Genomic DNA, 20,818 nt, shown 5'->3' with positions numbered 1-20,818 from the left:
CACACACACACACACAGTTGAAGTCAGAATTATTAGCCCTCCTGTTTGTTTATTTATTTCCCCAGTTTCTGTTTAACGGAGAGAAGATTTTTTTCAACACATTTCTAAACATAATAGTTTTAATAACTCATTTCTAATAACTGATTTATTTTATCTTTGCCATGATGACAGTAAATAATATTTTACTAGATTTATTTAAAGACACTTCTATACAGATTAAAGTGACATTTAAAGGCTTAACTAGGTTAATTAGGATAACTTGGCAGGTTAGGGTACTTAGGCAAGTTATTGTGTAACAATGGTTTGTTCTGTAGACTATCGGAAAAAAAAATAGCTTAAGGGGGCTAATAATATTGACCTTAAAATGGCTTTTAAAAAATTTAAAACTGCTTTTATTCTTGCCGAAATAAAGCAAATAAGACTTTCTGGAGAAGAAAATTTTTTATCCGACATACTGTAAAAATTTCCTTGCTCTGTTAAACATTATTTGGGAAATATTTTAAAAGATCACTTTGATGTGTGATAAGATTATAAAGTTGTCATAAACAACTTTTTTTTTTTACATTTTTTAATGAGTAGAGGCTTGGACCCGGAAACAGTATCCCATACATCATGACTTTACAAGTGGATAGAGTGAAATATTGCTTAGTGCGCCAAGGTATTTACCACTATAGTAGGTGCAGAACAGGACCTGAAAGTGTTCCCTAAATTCTTTTTTAAGTCTCTGATTTATGTGTTTTATACTGTGCTTCAGAACGCATGAAATATGTTTTAAAAACTGCTCTTTAAGAAATGTTAGGACAGCTTCAAACAGGATTCAAGCAGTGACCTTCAAATGTAGTCTGTTCTCTAATTTTAATTTTTGCTGTTTATACAGTAAAACTTAAAATTCTGTCCAGTTTGGTCACTCGTTTTCCTCTGAAGCAGCACAAATATAATATTTTTGCAGTTATTAGTTTCTCTTTTAAGTTTAAAACAACAAGGAATAATAATAATAATTATTATAATAGTAATAGTAATAATAGTAATAATAATAATAGTAATAATAATTAAAAAAAAAAAAGAGTTAGTCTGTTTTTTCTTTCCTTTACTTTCATCAATTGGTAAAGTTTGTTACTTGGCACTGTCACCACTGGCTTGCTTGGTTTGGGATGTGTGGAGCTGCACATTGTTGGATTTGCTCTTCAGTGTTTTGTCTTTCAGCAGTGAAATTTATATTACACTGAACTTCTGTGAAAACTGGAATAAAACAGTTTCAATCTACTAGACTTAATCTATGTTAAGCTGCTTGACACAATCTACATTGTAAAAGCGCTATAGAATTAAAGATGAAATTAATTAAACAGTTTTCAATCCAGCTAAATGCAGGACTTACCTGGCTCCGGGATCTGGCCTCTGTGGATTTGGTCTTGTTGAACACTGGCAGTGTACCTGTAATGACCAGGCCCAGCTCCTGAGGACAGAAGCAACACAGAAAACAATCAAGCATACTATTTCTGATCACCCCAACAGATTACTATAATGCTGGCTGAAAAAAGGCTGTACCAGAGCGTCCAGGTAAACATTGGTCCATTGCACTTGTTTGGCATCTGCAAGGACCATCGGCCTGCCCAAAACATCTAGATATTCCTAAACAACAGTGAACACAATCAAATGTAGGTCATCCTTCACAGTATCCTAAACAAGAGCAAACAAACCACACCTGAAACACTTACAAACCTGTGTGTTTATGCGGATGGCTCCAATGGAAGGGATTTCGTAGAAGTATCCTAGAAAACATTTAACATTTGTTATTTGTTGTGTGTGTGTGTGTGTGTGTGTGTGTGTGTGTGTGTTTAGCAGCAATCCAGGGCTGAACAGTGACTCCCCGAAAAGTAGCTAAATGTTGCCAAATGACATCACGCACTAATTTGCATATCAATGACATCATCACGTAGTATCTGGCAAGCGTAAGCCTGTCATGTCTCTACTCTCTGAGACGCTGTGTATTATATTATATTAAAACATTACATCCAGATGCACAATAAATAGGTTCTTATAAACATATTACTTTGCGTGATGATGTCACTGCGTAATCGCAACTCAAAACCACATCTTTATGTAGTATACAAAATGATTAATGTTTTCTCAAACTGACTGGCCATCTCAGCAAAAACAATATGTGAAATATGTCCATTTAGAGTTGTATGAAAAATATAGTTGACTATTTGTAAAATACAAACACGTTTTGATAAGAATTTTTAAATATAACACTGATAATGAACAGTTACGTTCTTTTAAACATTTACTCTTTTTAACTTATGAAATTAACACATCTGTGAAAGTGACAACAATTATAGCACTAATGGAATTTACTTAATCCTAAATTACCAACAATTATACATGTTAACAAATATCAGTAAATTAACAGTTATAAAAAACAATCTGAGCTAGCAACAGGGTACATGCCGAGCTAGTGTTTTTCCCATACTGATAAACTTCCGGTGACCTGTTATTGTGATTTTTTTCCCCATTTTATACGGTTCCTTTTACAGCATCGACGTTGTAATGTAATTAAAATACTTGCAGTTCAATAAACTTTGGCATTCATTTAGTTGTTCAAGCGTAAAACATGACAAAAAGCCGTTTACTCGCACGCGACCGTCAAAATCGGCAGGCTAGCGCAGAAGCTCCACTGAATATAATGGGGTAAAATGAATGCTTCAGGGGCGTAGCGTACATTTTAAAAATGGGGGGGTCGGTTATGTGAGATCATACCTTCATATAATTATTAATCACCTGTTTCTAAATGGTCTGTCTCTAAAAGTGAGAGGGACGGATCCCCCGTCCCCCCCGGTTGCTACGCTCCTACTCATATTATAAAGACATGGTGGGGGGAATGCAATTTAATGCAGTGCTTCTTGTACAATCTGAGACCCACTTTATATCAGATATCACTCAGCCACTGGAGACCGTTGATTTTTACGGAAAACTGACCTTAAATGCGCCGATTTTTGCATTGGCATACAGTTGACCGGAAGCGCTTAACCCAGGTTACTGGCAAATTCAAAGTCCTATTAGCATGCTTCGGCATATACCCTATTTACTCGACTGAGTGAAGGCTGCAGCCACTGCTCTTTTGAGTCACTTTGTAAAAATTGCTACATTTGTTGCTAGGCGCTTTTTGGATAAAAAAAAGTTGCTAGGGTGCTATGAAAAGTTGCTAAATCTAGTAACAAATTGATAAGTTGGCAACACTGGTGCTGACTGTACTTAAGAAGGTTGTGAGATGAGAGGTTCACTTCTGTGCTTCAGCCACTAGGAGGCGAACACAGATTAAGCAAATGAAACGCACCTTTATTTTGACAGGCCATCCACTTTATAGGCCCAGTGTCATAGTTGTGTTGACCCACAGAGAATGTAAACACGCGCACCTGCAATTAAAGGATACACTCTGATAAATGCTGGGTGATCTTAACAAAACCGAGATTTATTTTTTAAATTAAATTTAAATGACACTTTTTAACCAGTTGGATTTATTCATATTTGAGTCAATGTTGAGTTACAACAACCCAGCACGCTGAACGCTGAATGTATTATTGCATATACACTAATATCATCTTTATTACAAAATACAATGCATATATCATACCTGCCTATCATACACGTGTTTATACATGCAGGAATAAACAAATACATATTTAATTTCAACTTTTATTTTGAAGTGAATTGTAGCTTATATATTTTTATTTGTGACCTCAAATGTTGTTAACCATATATTTTTTAAATTGTTAGCAGCATTAAACAATAACCAACATTAGCCTATAACAAGCAATACATTTATGGCAAGTCGTTTTGACATTTAATCTATAACCCATACTAGTATCTATTTTCATGTTACTAGTGCTTTTTTTTAGATAATAGTATCTTTTCCATTGCAATTGTTTACACACATTTTCTGAAAGGATATCTCACATTGTCAGAACTCTACACACATCAAAAAACACACACACACAACCCTTCATATGGCAAAATCCCTTCATATGTACTGCAAAATGAAACTTTACATACAAAACAATGTGGTTTCTTCTCAAAATGGTAATTTGTTTTCAAAAAACACACAAACAATCACATGAATAGACATTTATAACAACCAGTTGATCACTGATGATCGCTTAATGTAAAACACATTTTCTGTGTATTTTAATATAATGACCACATCTTCTCCATTCATCACAACGACTCACTGTAAGCCTTTTTTTGTTCAGTGTTACACTTACTACAGGCAGTACATAGGCCTACATAAGTGCATTGTAAAATATTTCAGAATATTGTTTTTATACAAAACACACAAATGCACAGAATTGTGTAGAGTGTTTTGAAAAAAGTGTGTTTTAAACCTGCAATTTGAGTGTAAAGCTGGAATTGTGCCTGTAGTTTAGCAGAATTGGTTCAGGGGGTTGGTGAATCAGTAACATGTTGCAGTCACTGTGTCTGAAGAAAGTAATTGTGTGTAAACAACTAAGGAAAACTGTAAGTACTAGTACTTATTCATTACAGTGCTTATTCATTAGATACTAGTGCTCTTTTAAAATATATGTATGCTTACTCATTAGACACTAGTTTTATTATTAGATACTAGTACTCATTCACCAAATACTAGTATTTAATAGGTACTAGTACTTATTAATTAGATACTAATTCTTATTAAATAGATACTAGTACTTGTTTAAATAGTGACAAGTGACTATTCTTTTGTTACTAATAAATGTAAAATTTGCCCATTGATTTCTATGGGATCTGTCATTGACATATCAACTATTCAGTTTTGACTAGTATGTATTGCAGCTGGGACTAGTACTTATTTTTATATACTAGTAGTTAATCATTAGGTACTAGTACTTATTAATTAGATACTATGACATAATTTATAGATAATAGTATTTACGTATTAGATACCAGTACTTATTTATTAGGTACATGTACTTATTCATTAGATACAAGTATCTATTTAATAGATATAGTGCTTATAACAGTTTTTCATGATTGCTAACACACTAAAATTAAACTTTTCCCACAATTAGCAAAACCATACACTCAAGGAGCAAAACACAAGGCCAGATCTGCACAACTTTAAGCACGTTGTCAGCTTCACAGTTTTTGCAAAACATTACACACAGTGATTGGAGAACACTAAACACACTTTGAGAAGAAACCACATTGTTTTGAATGTAAAGTTTCATTTTGCGGGAGAATTGAAGGGTTTTGCCCAATGTGTGTGTGTGTGTGTGTTTTTATTTGTGTGTAGAGTTCTGACAATATGAGACATGCTTTCAGAAAATGTGTGTAAACAATTGGAAAAAAACTGTAAATCGATCCTAGTATCTAATGAATAGTTACTAGTATCTAATGAATAAGTATTAGTATCTAATATATAAGTACTAGTATCTATTTAATAGGTACTAGTATCTAATGAATGAGTACTATCTAATAAAAGAACTGTCTAATGAGTAAGCACTAGTATATTTTAAAAGAGTACTAGTATCGAATGAATAAGCACTCTAATGAATAAGTACTAGTACCTAATGGAAAAAGACATTAGTATCTGATAAATAAGCACAAGTAACATGGAAATAGATACTAGTATGGGCTATTGATGAAATGTCAAAATGGCTCGCCATTATGCATTTTCTACATGATCCTACAAAAAGAAATCCTTAAGATGATAATAAAAATACCTGTTCACTGTTAGTTCATGTGAATATGAGCATTCCTATTATGTAGCTATAAGTTAATGTTTCCTTTTAACTGTTTTACCGTCATTCTAAACATAAAATCACAGAAGACAAACTCATATAGATTTAAAATAAGCGGAAAGTGAGTAAATTAAGAAAGAGTATTGATTTTAGAGTGAACTAACCATTTAACAATCGACGAATATGTATGGAAGTACTAAAGGTTTTCTTATTGTTAACAAATATAAACTGTATTATAAAATGTTACCAAACTGTTTCATAGCGAACTTGACACACACCTTCCTGTCAATGTTGTGTCTGCTGAAGATCTCCTCCGCTCTCTCCTCTCCTCCATCAGTAAACAGCATTATGATCTTGTTGCAGTTTGCTCTGGAGATGTTTGGCTAAAATATACACAAATTCATATGCAGTTACACACAATGAACGGCAGAGGTCAGTATAACACAACAATACTACTGATAACCCAGAGCAAGCTCTTAATGAACAAATGTCGCCAAAATGCGATTTTATGATTTCAGTAGAGAAGTATAGCACCTTAACTGTGAATTAGGGACATATTTATCGCCTTAAATCTGTTTATGATCTAATTTACAACTTACTATAAAGTACAATGGTGTTTATCACGTCAGACATTTTTGCCAACGTGACTGACAAAGTCGCGCTATGCCTTTTTATGTGGCCTTTCATGTATCCTGTCGGTCTAACCATCTTTATATTGGATTAAACCACTAACACTGATTTAACATTTTTGAATATTCATCTCCCTTCAAATATTCCCTGAGTCTTTATTCTTTAGAAAGAACAACAAACTTCCCATCATGCCCTCTCCAGTCTCAAAGACACAGTTGTAATCTAAACTTATTATTATCACCATCAAGTGGTTCCAATTTTTTTCTGAGTTTCCTTCTTTCTGTTGAACACAAAAAGAAGATATTTTGAAGAGAGTTGGAAACCAGTAAGCATTGACATCCATAAACGGAAAGCACATGCAAGTTAATGGTTACCAGTTTTAAGTTTTTTTGAGTTAAACTTTTGTGTTCAAAAGAAGTCACGAGGTTTGAAACAAGTAAAAGGTGAGTAAATGACCGAATTTTACCATCTTGGATGAACTTCCCCTTTAAGAAAATGTTGTTTTATGCACTAAAAAAACAGCATTTTTAAAGAATAACGACTGGGATTGATACAATAAAAGTGACACCTAGTTACTGTTCTTATATCTGTGTTTAGAGTTTCACTTCAGAGTTCATAAGTTGTTTTTTTTTCTTATAGATTCTACTTGTACATTATATCAGTATTAAGCCTGTCTTCTTCAGGTATATATTTTTTGTAGCTTTACAAAACTAAAGTCATATATATATATATATATATATATATATATATATATATATATATATATATATATATATATATATATATATATATATATATATATATATATATATATATATATATATATATAGTATTCATAGTACCTAATAAATAAGTACTAGTATCTAATACATAATTACTATTATCTATTATTTAGGATATAGTATGTGGTTAATAGATACTAGTACCTATAAATCATGCAATCTAATTCAAAGGGACAGTTCACACAGAAATTAAAATCATGTGATTATTTACTCACAATCAAATAGTTTTAAGTATGTTTGAGTGTCTTTCTTCTATTGAACACAAAGATATGAAAGAAAGATATGTTGAAGAATGCTGGAAACCGGTAACCACTGAATTCCATAGTAATATGGGTGTGAATGGCTACCAGTTTTATCAACATTTTTTAAAATATCTTCTTTTATGTTGATTAAAAAAAAGGAATTCAAAACCCATGTTTATCCCTTTAAATTTGGTCAGGCTAATGTACATTGTCAGGGTTTCTGCAGGTTTGATCAAGTCAGATTTAAGACTTTTAAAGACCTTTCTAAAACCATTATGAAGCAAATCAGACTTATACAGGGCTAAGGATTTTTTCTAATGGCATGTTTGGACCAATAAAAACGTTTGAAACTTTTTTTATAAAAAGTTTTCTTAACCACACATTTTAAATGTGTCTTAACAAGCAAAATCTAGTAAATATATACAATTTAAAAAAACTACAATAAACTAAAGTTATGCACAACAATGCAAAACAAATGTTATTGAAAGGAAGATAATTACAGTTTTACTGAGATGGATTATTGGTGATTGGTTAGCCCAATAGACAGACGGAAATTAAGGCCAGTTTAAAATGATTTCAGTAAATTTAAGACCTTTTAAAGTTTTTTTTTTTTTTTTAATTTAAGACATTTTAAGACTTTTTAAGACCTCGTGGACACCCTGAGTATGTAGCATCATGATTACAGGAATTAAAATTGTGTCTAATTTTAAATCACAGTAGATAAAAAAGCAAATAAACACCCTATTATATTACTGTATAATATAAACACACTATTACATTTAAATTTCTAGTAAAAAAAAAAAAAATTGAAAACAAAAATGAACAATCAAAACATTAGCAGTGAGAAACACCCATAAAAAATCTATCACTGCATCACCAGGGGAATGAGATAAAAGACTGAATATACATGTACAGTTGAAGTCAGAATTATTAGCCCTCCTTTGAATTTTTTTCTTTTTTAAATAAATCCCAATTAAACAGAATTTGGGAAAAAAATATACAGGGGCAAATAATTTTCACTTCAACTGTATATATAAATATATAAATATATATATATATATATATATATATATATATATATATATATATATATATATATACAGTATATATATATACAGTATATATATATATATATATATATATATATATATATATATATATATATATATATATATATATATATATATATCTTTTTTTTTTTAATAGACACTGTCTCGAAACTAAAAAAGTAAAAAAATCTTACATTTGAAAGCTGATTGAAGGCAAATTCGAAGCCTTTTGTGTAGTTGGTGATGCCCTTGGCTGTAATGTTCTGCACTGCATCCTTCAGGATCTTCTTATTGCGAACATTGGCTTGAACCAGGTGGTCGAAACATGCTGTGTTATTTACTTTTGTGTTAAACTGGTGGAAGAAAAAGGAGAGAAGGAGGCATACAGTGAGTGGAAAATCATTGCTCTTCTCATTGTGCATTCCCAGCAAGACTTTTCTGGATCACACCAAAGTTTTTGTGACTCAAAAGATCCATATAGTATGGTTGGAATCTGTGCAGGAGCTGGAGAGTGTTGCGTGTGTTGCGGTTCGGTGATGAAATTAATTTGAGTTGACAAGCTGGATACCCTTACAAGTTTGTAATTTTCTGTTCAGATAGGGCTCTCTGTGTTCTGTCACTTATTGCGGCTGACCTCACTGAACCTGTTACTTCAAAGCTGGAGTGTGTGCGAGGACAGACTGAGAACAAGAAAATAGACTCGGGGAGACGAGAGGAAGGAAAGAGAAGGGAGATTGAATGCAGGAGAGAGAAAAGAAGGACAAACAGTGTGTGGCATAGAGTGGACTCTAATGGTCTACAACTAAGGTACAAAGTCTTTAAAAATAATAAATGTGAGGATTAAAAATTAAGTGGTTTTACTTTAACCTGTTAGCCTTCATGCACAATTTGGAGAAGAAAAAAAAAAAAGAAGAGGAAATGTCATAAAGGATATTTATATTGAGGAAAAAAAATAAATAATATATATATATATATATATATATATATATATATATATATATATATATATATATATATATATATATATATATATATATATATAATAAATACACTATAAAAATATGTAAAATATATCATATGTGTATATAAAGCAGGGAAAATAAGTCCTGAACACATCACCATTTTTCTCAGAAAACATATTTCTAAAGGCACTGTTGACTTGATTTTTTTTACTAGATCTTGATAACCAAAGAAATCCATATATGCAAAGAAAACAAATGCAATTAGTTTATATATTAAGTTATGTGTAATAAAATTAAATTATGCTGGGAAAAAGTATTGAACACATGAAGAAAGGGAGCTGTGGAAAGGCAGTGAAAGCCCAGACAGCAGCTGAATTCTCCCAGTAGTTCTTCAACAACCCTCTGCCCTTCATCATTTTTAATTAATATTAGCTGCTTCAGTTCAACATCTACATCAGCAGGATGATGAAGATGAAACCAGAGTGAACATTTCAGCAAGACAATGATCCAAAACACAGCCAAGGAACCTCTAAAATGCTTTCAGAGAAAGAAAATCAAGCTGTAGAATGGCCCAGCCAATCACCTGACTTAAATCCAATATAAAATGCAAATTAAAGATCAGATTTGATAGACAAGACCCACATAAGCATCAAGATTTTAACGCTGTTGAAGTCTGTGAAAAAAATAAGTAAAATCGCACCTGAGCAAAGTGTGTGACTTCATTCTCCATACGAGTCATTTTTAAGCCGTCATCTTTAAAAAAAAAAAAAAAGCCTTTTATATCAATTTTATATAGGCTAAATTGTCCGTAGTGAATAAGTGTGTATGGATGTTTCCCAGACATGGGTTGCAGCTGGAAGGGAATCCGCTGCGTAAAACATATGCTGGATAAGTTGACGGTTCATTCCACTGTGGCAACCCCGGATTAATAAAGGGACTAAGCCGAAAAGAAAATGAATGAGAATGAATAAAAATAAATATGAGATTAAAAACAGTATAAAAGTAACATTTGCAAAAATGATGTGAAACTGAAACCATTCATTCATTCAATTATTGTTTTAATTAAATAAATTTATTAAAGTTAATTATATGAATATTTTACATTTATATTTTAAAGTTGCCCATGGAACATGAAGAGAGTTAGGCCAAAATTATCTATTTAATTTAAAGTCTCCAATAGTGCTGCTATTTTAAAACAATAGCCATGATAATAAACACTTTTTAACTTTTTCACCTACTTTTCAAGTGCCTTGGATTATGATTTTAAGAAACAAAACTTTATTATTATTATTATTATTATTATTAGTAGTAGTAGTAGTAGTAGCAGCAGCAGCAGCAGTAGCGGTAGTGGTGGTGGTGGTAGTAGTAGCAGTAGTAGTAGGAGGAATAGTAGTAGTAGTAATAGTTAGTAGTAGTGGTGGTAGTAGTAGTGGTGGTGGTGGTGGTAGTAGTGGTGGTGGTGGTAGTAGTGGTGGTGGTAGTGGTGGTGGTGGTAGTGGTGGTAGTGGTGGTAGTGGTAGTGGTGATAGTAGTAGTAGTAGTGGTGGTTGTAGTAGTAGAAGTGGTAGTAGCAGTACGACTACTAGTAGTAGTAGTAGTGATGGTGGTAGTAGTAGTAGTATTAGTGGTGGTAGTATTAGTAGTAGTAGTAGAAGTAGTGGTGGTGGTGGTGGTGGTGGTGGTAGTAGTGGTGGTGGTGGTGAAGGTGGTAGTAGTAGTGGTGGTGGTAGTGGTGATAGTAGTAGTAGTGGTGGTTGTAGTAGTAGAAGTGGTAGTAGCAGTACTACTGCTAGTAGTAGTAGTAGTAGTAGTGGTGGTGGTAGTAGTAGTAGTATTAGTGGTGGTGGTAGTAGTAGTAGTAGTAGTAGTAGAAGTAGTGGTGGTGGTAGTAGTGATAGTAGTAGTAGTGGTGGTGCTAGAGGTGGTCGTAGTAGAGGTAGTGGTGGTAGTAGTGGTGGTGGTAGTAGTAGTAGTAGTGGTAGTAGTAGTGGTTGTGGTAGTAGTAGTGGTGATAGTGGTAGTAGTAGTAATAGTGATAGTATTTACTTATCACAATTCTGACTTTTTTTTAATATGGTAAATTTATTCAAGACATCTGTTGAAAGTTGAGTCAAAATGTCACTGCTTGCTTTTAAAAACGAGGTACTTTTCATTTCGAGTTTGTTTTAAAGTAGATAATAGATGACTGTGTCTAACATCTTGAACAGTGCTCGCAACAAAAACAAAGTTCCTCTGATGCCTAATTGGCCTCCAATTTGTACTTTATCCAGGGACGGCGCCTCCTCTAACCTTAACAATGAGAAAAGTCAGAATGATTAACAGGTACGAGCCAATTATAGCCCCATTACAGCTAATGAGGAGGTATGTGCAGGCTCATGCAAAAAATTTAAATCATTACTACAACTCCAGCTCTCCCAGGGGATACCAAAAAGCCCATGATGCAATTCCTAGGGCACTTGCAAGCAAAATACACCTTCATATCACCCCTGTTTATTCTATTGCCAGTTTAAATTCAGTTAATGTTAATGCGGTTTTCATTCATGTTGACTTTGCAAGGGCTTTTCAACTTTGAATTCCTTAGAGACAAAGACCATGTTTACACCTGGTATTAAGATGTGTTTTCGCGTGATCTAATCACAAGTAGATGAAGGAGAGACATTACTGTTCACACTTGCCATTTAAATCTGTCTCTTTTTTTCTACTGTTAATAAAATGGAATAAATACTGTTAATATAATGGAATAAAATTGCCGTCATAAATATTTCGTGCTAAATAAAATTCATGCATCTGTAATTTTAAAACCGTAAAGGAAAACAGAACGTACTCGTAATTATACGAGGGTACAATTCCAAAATCTGTGATTAGAAGAGACAAAGATACGACTTTTTCTTCGTCTGTTTGTATGCGACTTCTAAATTTACGGTGGGTGTACTTTACGACTTGAAATACAGTTTCACCACAGACACAATGACCTGATTACGAGAACTAATCAAAGAGCGACACTTCACTGTCAAAATTACGTCACCGTTGTCACAGGCATTAATAAACAAGCGAGAGCCATCGATCGCAAACAGTGCACCCTGCATGATGAGATCTTGATTCCTGACTGAAGGAAGCTCGCAGAGCAAAATGACTGGGCACTCGAGCTCCCACACAACATCTCAGGTAAGATTTTTGTTATTCACTCTTTGAGAAACAGAGGTTGAGACTTAATGAGGTCCATTTTCACTGTGTCTCTTAGGATAGTGACCTAGTGTAACGCAAGTTAACGATACAGGCAGCGTGAACCCCTGAATCTGTCTGTGAGATTTCAGATCAAAATAACCCACAGATCCTTTATTATGGCTCATAAAATGTGCCGCTATTTGGGTGTGAGCAAAAACACGCCATTTGTGTGTCCCTCTAAATGCAAATGAGCTTCTGCTTTTAAAAAGAGGGCGGAGCTTTTACACACTGCTCTGACACTCCAGAAACAACAAAACAAGCTAATCTGAACAAACAGCAGCAGATTAAAGCTTTACATGTTCACACTGTAGAAAGGCGATTTGTGTTAGGACAACATGCACAAGTTAACTCACTAAGTACAGGCTATTTTGCTCTTTCTGTATAATATTGTGAAATTCACATACTAAGACATAAAGGTCACATATTATGCCCCTTTTTATAAGGTGTAAAATAAAGCTCTGTTTTCCCCAGAACGTGTCTTTGAGATTTCAGATCAAAATAACCCACAGATCCTTTATTATGGCTCATAAAATGTGTCAATATTTGGGTGTGAGCAACAACACGTGCTTTTTGTGTGTGTCCTTAAATACTTATCAGCTGCTGCTTTCAAAAAGAGGGTGGGGCTTTTACACACTGATCTGACACTCCAGAAACAACAAAAACAAGCTAATCTGACAAGAACATACAGCAGCAGATTAAAGCCTTACATGTTCACACTGTAAAAAAAGTGATTTGTGTCAGGACAACATGAATTAAGTTAACTCACTAAGTATAGGCTGTTCTGCTACTTCAGTATAATATTGTAAAATTTACATACTAAGAAAGAAAGGTCACATATTATGCCTCTTTTCATACGACCTAAAACAAATCTCTGATGTCTCCAGAATGTGTCTGCGAGATTTCAGATCAAAATAACCCACAGATCCTTTATTATGGCTCATAAAATGTGTCAATATTTGGGTGTGAGCAACAACACGCGCTTTTTGTGTGTCCCCTTAAATACTAATCAGCTGCTGCTTTCAAAAAGAGGGCGGGGCTTTTACACACTGATCTGACACTCCAGAAACAACAAAAACAAGCTAATCTGACAAGAACATACAGCAGCAGATTAAAGCCTTACATGTTCACACTGTAAAAAAAGCGATATGCGTCAGGACAACATGAATTAATTAAGTTAACTCACTAAGTATAGGCTATTCTGCTCCTTCAGTATAATATTGTAAAATCTACATATTAAGAAATAAAGGTCACATATTATGCCTCTTTTCCAGCGACCAAAAACAAAGCTCTGTTTTCCCCAGAATGTGTCTGCGAGATTTCAGATCAAAATAACCCACAGATCCTTTATTATTGCTCATATAATATGCCGCTATTTGGGTGTGAGCAAAAACACACAGTTTTTGTGTGTCCCTTTAAATACAAATCAGCTTCTGCTTTCTAATAGAGGGCAGGGCTTTTACACACTGATCTGACACTCCAGAAACAACAAAAACAAGCTAATCTGACAAGAACATACAGCAGCAGATTAAAGCCTTAGATGTTCACACTGTAAAAAAAAGTGATTTGTGTCAGGACAACATGAATTAAGTTAACTCACCAAGTATAGGCTGTTCTGCTACTTCAGTATAATATTGTAAAATTTACATACTAAGAAATAAAGGTCACATATTATGCCTCTTTTCATACGACCTAAAATAAATATCTAGACTGAATCAAAATAAATGTCATAAACGTTTCTAAACAATTAGTGAATACATTTTTTGTGAAGTCAAGATTTAGCTAATCAACTAGCTTCCGATTTGAAACTTGGTAAAAATGTATTGTCTATACAGAAAACAGAAAAAGTATGTCGACAATAAGTTTTGAATTACTATAAACTTGAATTTGACTGTGAGCATTTTCAGGATAAATCTAACAATAGTTCTGGTCTCTGTGAAGAGTCAGAGATGGTACATTTAGCCACACAGTATGTTAACAAGCACATTCAGAAAGGAAATTTAAAAAATAAATCCCAATAATATGAAGTAACTTATTACAAAAACTTATTTTGGGTATGAAGTTATGTCGAAGAATTACTGACCCATCCTTCAGAAACAGCACTGAACTAACCCTTGGTGAAGCAGGTCGGCCTAAGTATGTAAGTATTTGTGAAACTGTATAACACTATCAATATTCTTCCGCACATTTCCTCAGTGGTTCAGATGTCTGGAGTCTATGGAAGCTCTTATGTTCATTGAAACATCCAAAAAAAAAAAAAAAAAAAAAAAAAAAAAAAAAAAAAAAAAAACATTAGCAAATTTTTTTTTTTACATTGTAAATATCAAGCTATTACAGTAAGTAAAGAAATGACAAACTGCTGCAGTGGCACACTGAATGGAAACATGAATTTTAAAGGGTGGTAATATATATTATAACCCCATTCTTATGAAACTAGAGGAGCAAAATTTAAACAGCACATTTTCCCACAAGCTTGCAGGGGAAAAAAGCTTACAAAAACAAGTTTACTGCATTGGTAGATGACCTAATTAAAGCACAAAAGGTCAAGATATGAATCAGAAAGAACCGCCAACTTATCCAGCATATGTTTTATGCAGCGGATGCCCTCCCAGCCTCAACCCAGTACTGGGAAACACCCGTATACTTGCATTCACACACACACACACACACACACTACAGCCAATTTAGCTAACCCGATTCACCTATAGCACATGTGTTTGGACTATGGGAGAAACCGGAGCACCTGGTGGAAACCCACCCAAACACGGGGATAACATGCAAACTCCACAAAGAAATGCTAACTGACCCAGCTGGAGCTCGAAGCAGCGACCTTTTTGCTGTGAGGCGACAGTGCTAACCACGGAGCCACCGCGCTGCTAAATAGGTAACAATTTACAATAAAGTCTCATTAGTAAATGTTTGTACATGGATTAAAATTAACAGTGAGAAAAAGTCACTTACAGTCATAAGTGTCAATCTGAATAAATATGTTTTCCATAGATGTATGGTTTGTTAGGATAGAGCAATATTTGACTTAGATAAAACTATTGAAAATCTGGTATCTAAGGCTACACACAAAAAATCTAAATACTGACAAAATTGCCTTAAAATGGTCAAAATGAAGTGCAATACTAATCAAAAAAATAAATAAAAATACAATATAAAAATCTAAATAATTAGTTATATATAAATATAATTAGATTATAGGTTACTCGTGATATACAGTATATATATATATATATATATATATATATATATATATATATATATATATATATATATATATATATATGTATATATATATATATATATATATATATATATATATATGTATCAGAACAGCAGAGTCACTTGCTGTCTTCAAGAAACGACTAAAAACGCAACTGTTTAGTCTCCACTTTACTTCCTAATCTGCAACTGCCTCTCTGGCTATACCACTGTGCCCTCTCTCTCTCTCTCTCTCAAAAAAAAAAAAAAAAAAAAAAAAAATTCTACTTATGTTTTTGCTTCTTAGACTTTTACACACCTGAAACTTGTCTATAGCGCTTGTTCACTGCTGCACTTATAGTTGTGTAAATTTGCTTCCTTGTCCTCATTTGTAAGTCGCTTTGGATAAAAGCGTCTGCTAAATGACTAAATGTAAATATATATATATATATATAATCCTAAATAAAAGTTTGTTTGAACATAAAATACCTGTTACAATCACACTACAAAATTCAATCACCCATGGACTACAAATCCTGTCATGCACCACACACACACCGGTTCCAGTTCTCCTTTGATTACACACACAGCCGGGAGATGCTCAAGGACTGATTACACAGACTATATACAGTATACAGCACACACACCCACACACATGCTGCGTCCCAATTCACATACTATCCGTCCTAAATAGTATTTGAAAATAGAATTATTATGTTCCAAATCATAGTATGTTGAAAAGAGTATGCCAAAGGTTCCCGGATGGTTTACTATTTCCGGTCAAAATTTTAAGTGTAGAAGCGTCCATACTCTAACCGCTGATATGGCCCACAATACATTGAATGTTGGACATGAATACAATTAGAACTACAAACGCGGGTCAAAAGTGTAAATAAACTACAAACATGATGGACATGCGAGACCAACAGTCAAGTAGAGAGGCTTTGGTAAAGATGTTTGTATGACTGATAATTAATATCTCGCCCACTGGAACATATTTAAATCGTGTTTTCTGTGTTATATTTAATCTGCAACAACAATACTGAAGTTACAGAAGGACGTGTTTGGACATTAATGTCTGAATGCATAACTGCATGCATGGGAAAAAAAAACACATGGAGTGACCAGGTGTAAACAGCCCCAAAGATGCATTCTGTGTGAATGGCTCCTCAGCTGTTCCACTACGGTGGTCTTTTTCTGCCTAACTCCAGTGACTGCCACATCTGGACTGACTGTAATTGTTGTGGGAGTGCATAAACGGTGACGCATATACCGTGAAGGTTAGGGACAGCTACATGTACCATTACCCCCCTAGATTTCTACCTCTAGATGCGGTCAAAAGTGGTCAAGCTCAACATGTTTTAAAGCCCATTAACACTTGTATTTAGCATCGTCCACTTGACAAAACTGCATCCTAACAGCAGGTGTAAACTGGGCCAGAGAGATGTCAGCATCATTAATGTGACTGTGGGATCAGGTGTCTGTGCTCTGCTGAATGAGCTGGATGTCACAGTGTCTGCTGAATGAACCGATGAGTCACGCTTCGATTAGTTGCTCCAGCGTTGACTGAATATTTAATTAACGCTTGAAATTATCACGGCGGAGGCCCCCGTGACTAACTGCTCTCAGCATACGGCGGGTTATAAATAGAGGAGTAGCACACACTGATGATCCACACAGCAGACGGAAAGTACATTATAATGCCAGTGAACTCGTCCTGTCGTGTCACGCAGCTCCCCGGAGGAAAGGTTTTATCACTCTGGGGTCGTTAAATTATTGCTCAGGAGACGTAGAGATGTTTTTATTTACATTTAAGATAAGTACTCAGAATTTCTCAGTTGCTTCTTTTAAAACAGCTGTGGAGAAATAAAAATAGAAATCATGGCGTGAAAACTGTTAACAGATTAGAGCGTTTCAATAAAAAAATCTGTTTATATTTGTCTCAGCATAAGTAAGGCCAATTTAATGCATCATTAATTAAATGTACACGTAGCTGCACATATTTTCAGCCCAGGCTTATTGGAAATACATGTCGTAGTGTACATTTTAGCCAAACATAAAATACTTTGCTCCGGGTACGTTTCATTGCATGTTTCGGATGACAAATCCACTAGAGGGTGCTGTCTTCATGTTTGCGAATCTGAAATATGTTCCTTAGCGTACGTTTTGTTGTATGTTTCAAATGCACTCTTTCTTCTACATGGCCACGAGAAGGCAGGGCTTATCATACAGACCGTTTATCACCCATAACACAACACGATGAACCCACTTAATCCAATTTTATTTTTGAGAATATACATTTAACTCCTTAGGCCTAAAATACTTTGCTCCGGGTACATTTCATTGCACCTTTCGCATGACAAATCCACGAGAGGGTGCTCTCTTAAACTTTGTGGATCTGAAATATGTTACTTAGGGTACGTTTTGTTGTGTTTCAGATACACGTCTTTCTTGTACATGCCCACAAGAAGGCAGGGCTTATCATACAGACTGTTTATCACCCATAACACAACACAATTAACCCAGCTGATCGGTCAGTTCTTGTCAGGTGACTCGCGGTGTACTCCCGGCTTTCATTTAACTGTGTGCGTCTGGAAGGCACGAGCTCAAGCCAGGCACCTCTACTGGAAAAACGAACTCGCGCGAACTCTAGAAAAGACGCAATATGCAAATGACCCCTAAATGGCCACCATCATTTGTGATCTCCAGCAGTTGATCTTCTTGTACAGACATGCTGGATTCACCTGATTTGTTGCCAAATGGGTTGCAGATCTATTCCTTGGCAGTTCGCGGGTTACATTTTGCTGCTCAAGTGACTGAGTGAGAGAATACGGTCATTTTTCAAAATAAAAGATTTTTCAAAATAAAAGACCGTTCTGACTCTTAATAAATGAAACAGAAATAAATAATGATTTTTTGTGTGGCCTGGTACCAATTGATCTACGGACCAGTACCGGTTGAGGACCACTGTCGTAGCGTACATTTTTGCCAAACATAAAATACTTTGCTCTGGGTACGTTTCATTGCACATTTCAGATGACAAATCCACTAGAGGGTGCTGTCTTCATGTTTGCGAATCGGAAAAATGTTACTTAGGGTACGTTTTGTTGTATGTTTTAGACGCACTCCTTCTTGTACATGGCCACAAGAGGCGGCTGTGTACAATTTTTCATATCTCCAATTTCTCTTGTGAGTGCCATTCGTGCCTGCTCTTCTTATGTAAATCCACAAGAGGTCGCTGCGACTGACTGACTGACACATGGACCAACCAATCGACTGACCCACCCTCCTCCTTCCCTAAACCCAACCGATATTGTTTTCAAATGCACCGATTGACCAGCGCCCATCCACTTCCCTAAACCCAACTGACAGTGTTTTCAAAAGCAATCCAGAAAAAGAATAGCCCTCACGGTCACCTGATTTTTATGCCATTTTTCAGATCTTACCTGGCTTTCACCCAAAAAAAAAACCACCGTCACGGTCAACTCAGCTCCAGGTCATAAGTCCACCGACATACAAAGCAAACTACTGGGCAAACTATTAACAGGAGAGAAGCCATCCGGAGGTGAGCAATCAGCTGTTAAGCTTGTAAAGGAATGGCATCATACGGCCCCGTAGTATTAGTTTTAAAGACGAAATGCAGCTATACGTACCTCTGACTACATAATTTGCAATCTCCAGAAATGTATATAGGCTACATTTTCAGAATGAGCATATGTTGCTTGAAATAGTTGTGTGAGCATGGAGAGACATACATATTTATACAAAAATAACAGCTAAATTGTACAGCTAACCATTGTGATAGACTAATCAGAATCAGAGTTTTACTGAAAATAAGCATCTGTTAACTGATGAGAAAACTGTTTGAGATATTTAACAAAAAAAATGATTATTTGTTTCAATATTATATAACTCTTGAATAGAAGTAATAACTAAGATATGGTTTTAAAAGAGATTCCAAATGCAGATATTTGAGTTCAGATATTATATGGGTCACATTACAATCACATTTTCCATTCTTTATCTACAAGCGGAGGAAGATCCACATTTATTTCCTCCAGAAATCCACCTCTTAAAACCCGAGTGACCTCAAGGGACCAATTTAAAGCGGTAATCTTATGCTCCCCGTTCAAATTGTTTGTCATGCGGCAGGTCAATTGCTCTAGTCAATCATTTCCCATGAAAATCCGGCCCCCAGATGAGTCAATATAAATGATGAATCACGTAATATCCCTCAACAGTTCAGCAGAGCCCTAATGAGCGTCAATAACCGCGATCCAATATTTGTCTTCATAAATAACCTATCAAATATTTATCTGGACAATGGCTGGAATTAGAGATACTTCAGCTGACCGGCAAAAAGAAAGGAGGACTGTTTTATCATAACACGTCACATTTCCTTTCTCTCGCTTTCACTATAAATGTCACATTTGCATGGATATTCACCATCTATAATGATTACGGCTCTTATGTTAAGACAAAAGGCTGAATATGGCATTACCTTAAGAATATGATATTACCTAAGAGCATGCCTTATTACTTGTCTTGGTTCAGGCGATGTTTTAATGTGAATATTAATGCAATTTAAAAATTCCAAATATTTTAATTAGGGACTTTGCAAGAAAGTTAATGGTGTAATTATTTGCTCTGGTAATGATTTGATTAAATTCCAATAATTTTCTATGCAAATTTGGCTAATTTAATCACAACATGGGTGAGATTTTTTCCCCTTGGATTGAAAAAAAAAAAATAATAGTGTATACACAGTACTTGGAGTAATGGTGTAAATTGATCTTATTAACACTGTATTGACAACACCTTAAATTGAACATATTTCAATTATGAATGAACATGCAAAAATGCACTTTAAATAAAATTGATTTAACACAGCACCACTAATTAATTATTGTATTATAATGTTTTTTTTCTAAATCAGATTGTATATATAATATAATAATATATAATAAAATATATCAGTTATTTCTTTCT

General features: G+C 34.5%; 1 protein-coding gene across 1 annotated transcript in view; it reads right to left on the bottom strand.

Moving 5' to 3' along the window:
• Positions 1-20,818, bottom strand: part of LOC130245362 (voltage-dependent calcium channel subunit alpha-2/delta-1) — a 220,288-nt gene that overhangs the window by 81,659 nt on the left and 117,811 nt on the right. The window contains 6 exon segments of the mRNA XM_056478029.1: positions 1,376-1,453; positions 1,546-1,629; positions 1,720-1,769; positions 3,335-3,413; positions 6,014-6,118; positions 8,633-8,791. Of these exon segments, the coding sequence (XP_056334004.1) occupies positions 1,376-1,453; positions 1,546-1,629; positions 1,720-1,769; positions 3,335-3,413; positions 6,014-6,118; positions 8,633-8,791 (555 nt within the window).

This window comes from Danio aesculapii, chromosome 18 (genome assembly GCF_903798145.1).
Source record: "Danio aesculapii chromosome 18, fDanAes4.1, whole genome shotgun sequence".
NCBI lineage: Eukaryota > Metazoa > Chordata > Actinopteri > Cypriniformes > Danionidae > Danio > Danio aesculapii.
The sequence above is the reverse complement of the archived record's forward strand: the minus strand, read 5'-3'. Positions and strand labels throughout refer to the sequence as shown.